This window comes from Natator depressus, chromosome 6 (assembly GCF_965152275.1).
Source record: "Natator depressus isolate rNatDep1 chromosome 6, rNatDep2.hap1, whole genome shotgun sequence".
Classification (NCBI taxonomy): domain Eukaryota; kingdom Metazoa; phylum Chordata; order Testudines; family Cheloniidae; genus Natator; species Natator depressus.
In genome coordinates this window covers 14,676,689-14,685,464 of record NC_134239.1, presented here as the reverse complement: position 1 = coordinate 14,685,464, position 8,776 = coordinate 14,676,689, and the positions used below count along the sequence as shown (strand labels likewise).

Here is an 8,776-nt window from a genome sequence, read left to right as displayed (position 1 = left end):
TACGGTTTTAAAAAAGTTAATACGTTGACTTTTAATAGCATACTATATTACTCTTCATTTTTTTCATTTTTGACTATACTTTTGTATTGTTGTATGAAAAGGTTTCAGTGATGCGGCCCTCAGGCCAATGTACTAATCATCATGTGGCCCTCATGGTGATCTGAGTTTGAGATCCCTGGCTTATAGGGTTGGCCGGGGCCTCGGTTCTTCCCTAGAGGGGACTCCCTATACAGTTTCCCATCCTCTTCAAAAAACTTCTCCCCCACCTTCCTGGAGTTCCCTCCAAGGCATGCTTTCTGATGCCCTCAAGGGAGGGGTCACAAATTCCAAACTGCTACGCTTGAGCCTGGTCCTGCAGGAATTTGAGGTGGAAATTATGCACATTACAGGAAGAGAGAACTGGGTAGCAGATGCCCTGTCCAGAAAAGAGGAATTTTATGTATACTGCCTCCGCCATGGACAGTGTACAAGTCTCTGGCAGTAAGTTGAGGAGCAGGGTGTGACGTTGCATTCCATATGTTTCATGGAAATATGCTTATGAGGGTAAATATGATGTAACTGAAATATGCTTTATGCAAAAGGTCCCTTGTAAGGTATCATAACAAAGGTTATAACCTACTGAATATATTCCTCCTATTTGTATGCATGTATCATTCTTGTATCTGAAGCTAGAAATATGAAAAGAACAAGGAGTCCGGTGGCTCCTTAAAGACCAACAGGTTTATTTGGGCATAAGCTTTTGTGGGTAAAAACCCCACTTCTTCAGATGTTTTTTACCCACAAAGGCTTGCTTATGCCCAAATAAATCCGTTAGTCTTTAAGGTGCCACCGGACTCCTCGTTGTTTTTGTGGATACAGACTAACACGGCTACCCCTCTGATACTTAGAAATATGAAGTATAACTCTGTGAATGAAGTGGCACAGGCTGGGCTGGCGTTGGAAGCCTTGCCTCTCCTGCAAACTCTGCATGTGGTAGTTCTCTGCGGCCGCATTGCCATAGCTGGGATAGCCTAGTGCGTGCAACCTCTTGGCCATCAAATTATTCAGCATCCCCATGTAGCCGCGTCCCCGGTGCTGGGGTAGAGTGTAGGCAGGCCCCATGGCACCAAACAGGTCTGAAGCGGTCCAGCTGACTGGGTGGCCAACAGCATCCAGCAGGCAGACACTGGGGAAGTGGCGGATCAGGCTGGCCAGGTACTTCCCGCTTTTCTCGTTCCCCCCAAAGACCCATGTCTCATTCAGCAGGCCGGCATGGGAGACATCCAGGGACGAGAGCCTCACAGCCGGGTCCAGCCTGGGTGCAGCAGAGAGCAGCAGGGCCAACCCCCAAATGTCAATGATCAGAGTGACACCTCAGAATCATGAGATGGCCCTAAGATCATGAGGTTTTTTAAAAATATGACGCTGTGATTGCTGGTCTCCCTTGACAGCTGAACTCCCCTGGCCCGAACCCCTGGGTGTGACATAATCAGTGTTGCCAAAACTCCCAGATTTATTATGGTGATATGGGCCTCCCTGCAGAAGCTCCTATCCCCATATCTGCCCATCTGCTGCCCAGCAAATCATTCTGCCCCATCAGTTTTGCCCCCGCACAGGCACCCATCAACTCTGTCTCCAGCCTCCCGCCCCCAACCCCAAGCCCCAGCTTCCCCTCTGCACCTCCTGGTGTTCTTCCACCCCTCCCAGCCCTGTGGGGGCTGCAGCAGGCTCCCCTCTTCCCCTCCCAGGCTGGGTGTCCCAGGGAAGGGGTGAACAGGGACACCAGGCTGTCCCATTGCTCACAAGAGGGGCGGGGGAGTAGGGAGTGGAACCACCCTGAGATGTCCGAGCAAATTCTGCTCCCTCTTCCCCCTCCCCGTCCCATGAGAATGTGTCATGTTACTGCAGGGAGAGGGAGGGGCAGGGACCTCTTACTGCAGAAGCTCTTCCCCCGGAGGGGCATGTGGGAGAGGCAGTCAATCAAACTGGGCTTCCCCCACAGGACGGGGGGGATTCCCATGAAGGTCATTGTAAGATGGGCTCCAGACCTGGCCAAACTTGTGGGACTCAGGAGAGGGGGATGATAGAGCCAAGTGGAGAGGTGAGGAAGCTGCCTTGCTTGGGGGATGGGAAATGGGACACAGGGCCTTTCCCCCCTAGGAGGCGCTAGCTCTGATCTGGCCCCAGAACAGGGGGATCCGCTGGCTCAGGGAGTGGGGAATGGGACACGGGGCCTTTACCCTCTTACCCACACAGGGGCAAGGCTGCCTAATATCCCTTCTCATTAAAACTGAGTGTCTCATTACCCTTCCTGATAGAGACCCCCCCCATCCCTACAGTGCCCCTGGGGTATCTGCCCTTCCCTGGGTCCTGGGTGAGAAGCCGAGGTCTGAACAGGCTGTGGACAGGGATGGTTCCTCTCCATCCTGGGCCAGGTGAGACGTGGTGCAGGGATGTGGGGAGCATGGCCTCTCGCTGCCCAAGCCCTGCCAGGGCTGATGGATGATTGCAGGAGTGCCTGGTCCTCAGGGGCCACGGATGGGGCCCCATTGATGGCACAGAAGCCATTTGCATCAGGGTTTCCTGGCAGAGGCTGGGGGCCCTGTGCAGGAGCTGAACAGGGATCTCCATCCCCATGACTGGCCACACCCAATGGCTATCCTCCCCAGTTCCTGCAGGGTCCCTGAAGGAGGCTGGGCTCAGTGCCAATCCCACTGAGATTCTGCTGGTGGCAACAGGATCCTGGTGGCAGAAAAACCTGAGTGTCTCTGGATTAAGTTTAGAAGTGTGAGCAACAAGAGTGATGTAGTGGTGGGAGTCTGCTATAGACCACCGGACCAGGCGGATGAGGTGGATGAGGCTTTCTTCTGGCAACTCGCAGAAGCTACTAGATCACACGCCCTGGTTCCCATGGGCGACTTTAATCTTCCTGATATCTGCTGGGAGAGCACTACAGCGGTGCATAGACAATCCAGGAAGTTTTTGGAAAATGTAGGGGACAATTTCCTGGTGCAAGTGCTAGAGGAGCCAACTAGGGGGGAGCTTCTCTTGACCTGCTGCTCACAAACCGGGAAGAATTAGTAGGGGAAGCAAAAGTGGATGGGAATCTGGGAGGCAGTGACCATGAGTTGGTTGAGTTCAGGATCCTGACACAGGGAAGAAAAGTAAGCAGCAGAATACGGACCCTGGACTTCAGAAAAGCAGACTTCGACTCCCTCTGGGAACTGATGGGTAGGATCCCCTGGGGGAATAACATGAAGGGGAAAGGAGTCCAGGAGAGCTGGCTGTATTTCAAGGAATCCCTATTGAGGTTACAGGGACAAACCATCCCGATGTGTAGAAAGAATAGTAAATATGGCAGGCGACCAGCTTGGCTTAACGGTGAAATCCTTGCGGATCTTAAACATAAAAAAGAAGCTTACAAGAAGTGGAAGATTGGACAAATGACCAGGGAAGAGTATAAAAATATTGCTTGGGCATGTAGGAATGAAATCAGGAGGGCCAAATCACACCTGGAGCTGCAGCTAGCAAGAGATGTTAAGAGTAACAAGAAGGGTTTCTTCAAGTATGTTGGCAACAAGAAGAAAGCCAAGGAAAGTGTGGGCCCCTTACTGAATGAGGGAGGCAACCTAGTGACAGAGGATGTGGAAAAAGCTAATATACTCAATGCTTTTTTTGCCTCTGTCTTCATGAACAAGGTCAGCTCCCAGACTGCTGCGCTGGGCATCACAGCATGGGGAGAAGGTGGCCAGCCCTCAGTGGAGAAAGAAGTGGTTTGGGACTATTTAGAAAAGCTGGATGAGCACAAGTCCATGGGGCCGGACGCGTTGCATCCGAGAGTGCTAAAGGAATTGGCGGCTGTGATTGCAGAGCCATTGGCCATTATCTTTGAAAACTCGTGGCGAACGGGGGAAGTCCTGGATGACTGGAAAAAGGCTAATGTAATGCCAATCTTTAAAAAAGGGAAGAAGGAGGATCCTGGGAACTACAGGTCAGTCAGCCTCACCTCAGTCCCCGGAAAAATCATGGAGCAGGTCCTCAAGAAATCCATTTTGAAGCACTTAGAGGAGAGGAAAGTGATCAGGAACAGTCAGCATGGATTCACCAAGGGAAGATCATGCCTGACTAATCTAATCGCCTTCTATGATGAGATTACTGGTTCTGTGGATGAAGGGAAAGCAGTGGATGTATTGTTTCTTGACTTTAGCAAAGCTTTTGACACGGTCTCCCACAGTATTCTTGTCAGCAAGTTAAAGAAGTATGGGCTGGATGAATGCACTATAAGGTGGGTAGAAAGTTGGCTAGCAGATCGAGGGACGTGATCGTTCCCCTCTATTTGACACTGGTGAGGCCTCATCTGGAGTACTGTGTCCAGTTTTGGGCCCCGCACTACAAGAAGGATGTGGATAAATTAGAGAGAGTCCAGCGAAGGGCAACAAAAATGATTAGGGGTCTGGAACACATGACTTATGAGGAGAGGCTGAGGGAACTGGGATTGTTTAGTCTGCAGAAGAGAAGAATGAGGGGGGATTTGATAGCTGCTTTCAATTACCTGAGAGGTGGTTCCAAAGAGGATGGTTCTAGACTATTCTCAGTGGTAGAAGAGGACAGGACAAGGAGTAATGGTCTCAAGTTGCAGTGGGGGAGGTTTAGGTTGGATATTAGGAAAAACTTTTTCACTAGGAGGGTGGTGAAACACTGGAATGCGTTACCTAGGGAGGTGGTAGAATCTCCTTCCTTAGATGTTTTTAAGGTCAGGCTTGACAAAGCCCTGGCTGGGATGATTTAATTGGGGATTGGTCCTGCTTTGAGCAGGGGGTTGGACTAGATGACCTCATGAGGTCCCTTCCAACCCTGATATTCTATGATTCTATGACCCCAATGCCCTGGGCCCTGCATAAGGAATAGCCAGCCAGATCTTGGGCATCCCAGTTAGGGTGACCAGATGTCCTGATTTTATAGGGACAGTCCTGATATTTGGGGCTTTGTCTTATATAGGTGCCTATTACCTCGAAGCCCCTGTCCCAATTTTTCATGCTTACTGTCTGGTCACCCTAATCCTGGTGCCATACTGGCCAATGCCCCCGCCTCTTAGGCTGCCTCCTTCCCTACCACGCCCCTTGTGGGGCCCCGTGACACAGGCAGACACTGACCGGATCTCAGGCATGGAGCTGGGATCTGGGTGAAAATAGGTGAAGTAGCAGAACACCTCCAGCTTGATCCCCTTAGCCTCGGCGATGTCCTTAGAGACTTTGTACACTCCATCCTGGAGCCATGCAGGGGGCAGCGACGGACCATGAGCAGTGGGGAAAGGGACTGAATGGTGGTGACAAAAGGGCCCACATGTGTGGGGAGCCCAGTCTGGCACAGGGGGCGGGAGGGGCAGGAGTCTGAGCTTCCAAACCCCCAGCCATCAGGGAAGAGGGTGTGGTCAGGTGAGCTGATCCCAGCCCAGCACTGGCAAGGGGCTACCCCATATATACCTGCCCTGCATAGGGCTCATGGGAGCAGCCTTGCAGCCTGGGGGAGGGGCAGTGGAGGGCTTCGGGGCTGGCATTGTAGGGCGGGATCCTTGGGTTTGGCCCAGACACGACATATGTGTTCAGTTGCTGTGGGGCTCTCCCAGATGCTGTGGGGCCTATGTTACTATGGATACGGAAGGTCTGTCCCCAGTTGACAGCACCCGCACTGCCCAGCAGGGTCCGGTAGGCACCTAGGTCCCGGTAGTACACCGTGTATGTGTTGGTGTAGAAATCAGAGTCATCCGATGCCACCTGCAGGGGGAGACATACAGCCAAGACGGGAGAACTCCCAATGGAATGACTGATCTGCCTGCCCCCCATCCCCTGAGGCAGCCTCGTCCCTGCCCTGGGCCCCCCCTAGAGGGGAAGGGCTGCATGTCCCATTCCCAGCCCCCAAGCCAACTTGGCTCCACCCTGTGGGCCCCTGAAGAGGAAGGGCTCCAAATCCCAATCCCAATCCCAGTCCCTGTCTCCTCCCCAAGCCAATCTGGCCCCCCGTCCTGGGGTCCCCTGGAGAGGAAAGGCCTCTGGTCCCATTCTACGTCCTCCCGAGCCATCCAGTTCCCCAGGTGCAGCATGGTGACTGAGGGGTGGCACCTCTCTGTGCGGCCGGGTGAGCACGACTTTGAACTTGGGCCATGAATCCACCAGCACCTCCTGCGCAGCCAGGTTCCCTCGGTTTATGGTCATCACAGTGTCATAGACCTGTCAGAGACATGGAGGTGGTAGGGGTCAGAGCTGGGGGAGGGGCAGCAATTCCCAATCCCACAACTCTGTTTGGAGCCTCACAATATTTATTGGGGGGTTTCAGCATCTCGTGATTTTCTGCACATTAGGTGAGGTTTTTGCCTTTCTCCAACATGGCCACCCTCTCCCATCCCTGCCAATGGGGCTGACACCACAGGCTGCCCTTAGTCAAGATGGCCACCACCTCACAATGATTTCAGGGGGCTGAGGCCAGGGAAGACGGCTGCCCCAGGCTCTGGGTACCAGAGATGGGGGGCAGGGAAATGTGAGGAGCAGCAAGGAGAGGCGATTGGGAAGCGTGTGGGGAGATGTGGGGGATACTAGGCGTTGGGGTGAGGGGCAGGGAGGGGGCAGAGACGTGGAGGGGAGAGATATGGGGAAGGGATTATGAGGGATGAGGGCCGGGGCGGGGCCAGTCTCTAACCACCATCCTGGGTTTACTCTTCTGATTTAGGGGTCTGACCCCTTATTTGTGGGTCCGGGCCTGGTATCGCAGGGGAGACCCTGAGCGTGGGAGAGGGAGGACAAAGGGGCTGCTGACCCCCACACATACACCTGAGCCATGTGATGGGCATGGAGTCATGGAGGAAGCTAGAGCTACCCAGGTCTTTGGCTGGCACGGAGCCTGCCAATGCAGTGACTGGCTGGCTCAGAACCTGCCGGCGCTGTAATTGGTTGATATAGAGCCAATCTGCCCTGTGATTGACTGGGGAGGTCCTGCTGGCTACACTGGATGAACAGCAGGAATTTGCTGGGTTTGGACTTTGGGAGACAGGAGATGCGAGTGGAGAGGGGGCGGCTGGGAGAGCAGCCAGCACCTGGGGGGAGGGGCCTGCCCCCTCTAGCTAGCCCTTGACCCAGGGGTTGGGGCTTGCCCCCAGCCCGCCCAATCTCCACCCCTTTACCCTGGGGAGAGAGAACTTTCTGCCCTGCTCCCATCCCCGTCCCAGGAAGTGGCACGTGGGAAAAAAGATGGGTCCGTGTCACCGGCAATGTATCAGGCAGGACGCTCCATAGTGTCCCCTCCAGCAGCCGCAGCTTGGAGGAGCAGCTCAGGATCAGCATCTCTGGTGGGGATGGGCCCTTGACAGATTCCAGCAGGGATGGCACAAGGGATGTCCTGTAGGGGAGAGACCCATCAGTTCCCTGTGACCTCCCCCTCCCCGCCCCCCTGCCCACACCTCCCTGGTGACACAAGGGGTGTCTGCAACATTCCAGCCCTGCCAAAATAACAAATGCTGTGGGTAGACCCTACAATAACAAACCAGTCTGTAAAAGCGGCAGAGTCCTGTGGCACCTTATAGACTAACAGATGTTTTAGAGGATAAGCTTTCGTGGGTGAATACCCACTTCGTCACCCACGAAAGCTTATGCTCCAATACGTCTGTTAGTCTATGGGTTGACTGATGACATTTACCCATAACCACCCGTGACAAATTTTTGGCTCCATCAGGCCTTGGGAGCTCAGCCCAGAATTCCAATGGGCAGCGGGGACTGCGGGAACTGTGGGATAGCTACCCACAGTGCATCACTCGGAATGTTGATGCTTGCCAGGGTACTGTGAACACACACTGCCAAATTAATGTGCTTAGTGTGGATGCATGCACGCGACTTTATACAATCTGTCCCCAAAAATCGACTTCTGTAAAATCAGAGTACTTTCGTAGTGTAGACATGGCCTAAGGTGCCACAGGACTCTCTGCCGCTTTTACAGATCCAGACTAACACGGCTACCCCTCTGATACTTGAAACCAGTCTGGTTACACACCTGTACCCACCAGAGACTCTGCAATAACAAACCCAATGGTTATATTCTCAGTGCAGCATTTCCTGTGGATTTTCCTCTCCTCCTAAGTATCAGCACTTTCTTGCAGTTAATGTTTCAGCTTTTCAATCAAAAAATCACTTTTGATGAGAATTTGAACAAGTGGCGCTTAGATGTTCCCAGAGCACAAGGAGTGGCAGGTCAATACCTCCACTGAGTCTAATTTCTCTTGTAAGGGGCAACAAATCTTTACAACATTTTCCCCCAGAATTTGCTAAGCTGTGTTTGTGAGAGTCAAGACCCCACAATAACATACCAGGTGCTTCTCCCTTGCTCACAATAGACCCTACAATAATATGTCCTGTCTATGTCTCTGTGACCCCAGCCATGCCAGGGCTGGGCTGTGCAGGACTCAGGTGGCCCCAGTAGCTCCCACTCACCTGGACAGTTTCTGTGTCCCACTCACCTGGACAGTCTCCGTGAGGCAGTGAGGTCCCTGCCTGACAGCAGCTGGTCCTGTCCCCGCTGGGTCTTGCTCTCCCTCAGGGGCTGCTCCAGCCTCTTATCCCTGAGTGAATGAACCATTAACAGAGTCTGTGCCTGGCCTAGAGCTGGGGAAAGCAGCATTCCTGCAGTCACAAGGCACTCCTTCCATGGGCAGGGAGGGGTGAGACGATTTCCTGGGGCCAGTGGAGTAGAATTCTGAGGAAACACAAGCACAGTCAGGAGGAGGGCATGAGCAATCCAGTTCTGCTGGTGCCCC

The 8,776-nt window shown here is 53.3% G+C and overlaps 1 protein-coding gene across 1 annotated transcript; it reads right to left on the bottom strand.

The window, feature by feature from the left end:
* On the bottom strand, positions 1 to 8,640 carry LOC141989920 (glycine N-acyltransferase-like protein 3). Its single transcript, XM_074956849.1, has 6 exons — positions 8,480 to 8,640; positions 7,236 to 7,368; positions 6,099 to 6,206; positions 5,632 to 5,753; positions 5,133 to 5,258; positions 1 to 1,294 (listed from the first exon to the last, which is right to left on the bottom strand). The coding sequence occupies exons 1-6, from the start codon at positions 8,638 to 8,640 to the stop codon at positions 811 to 813; spliced, it is 1,134 nt and encodes a 377-aa protein (XP_074812950.1). The 3' UTR covers positions 1 to 810.
* Between the last annotated feature and the right edge of the window lie 136 nt (positions 8,641 to 8,776).

Excerpts from the sequence above, each read along its gene's own strand:
- LOC141989920 (XM_074956849.1), bottom strand. The coding sequence starts at position 8,640 with ATGCTGCTTTCCCCAGCTCTAGGCCAGGCACAGACTCTGTTAATGGTT. Across the intron at positions 7,369-8,479 it reads GCCTCACGGAGACTGTCCAG|GACATCCCTTGTGCCATCCC; the intron begins GTGAGTGGGACA and ends TCTCCCCTACAG. Across the intron at positions 5,259-5,631 it reads TGGGGACAGACCTTCCGTAT|TGCATGGCTCCAGGATGGAG; the intron begins CCATAGTAACAT and ends GTCGCTGCCCCC.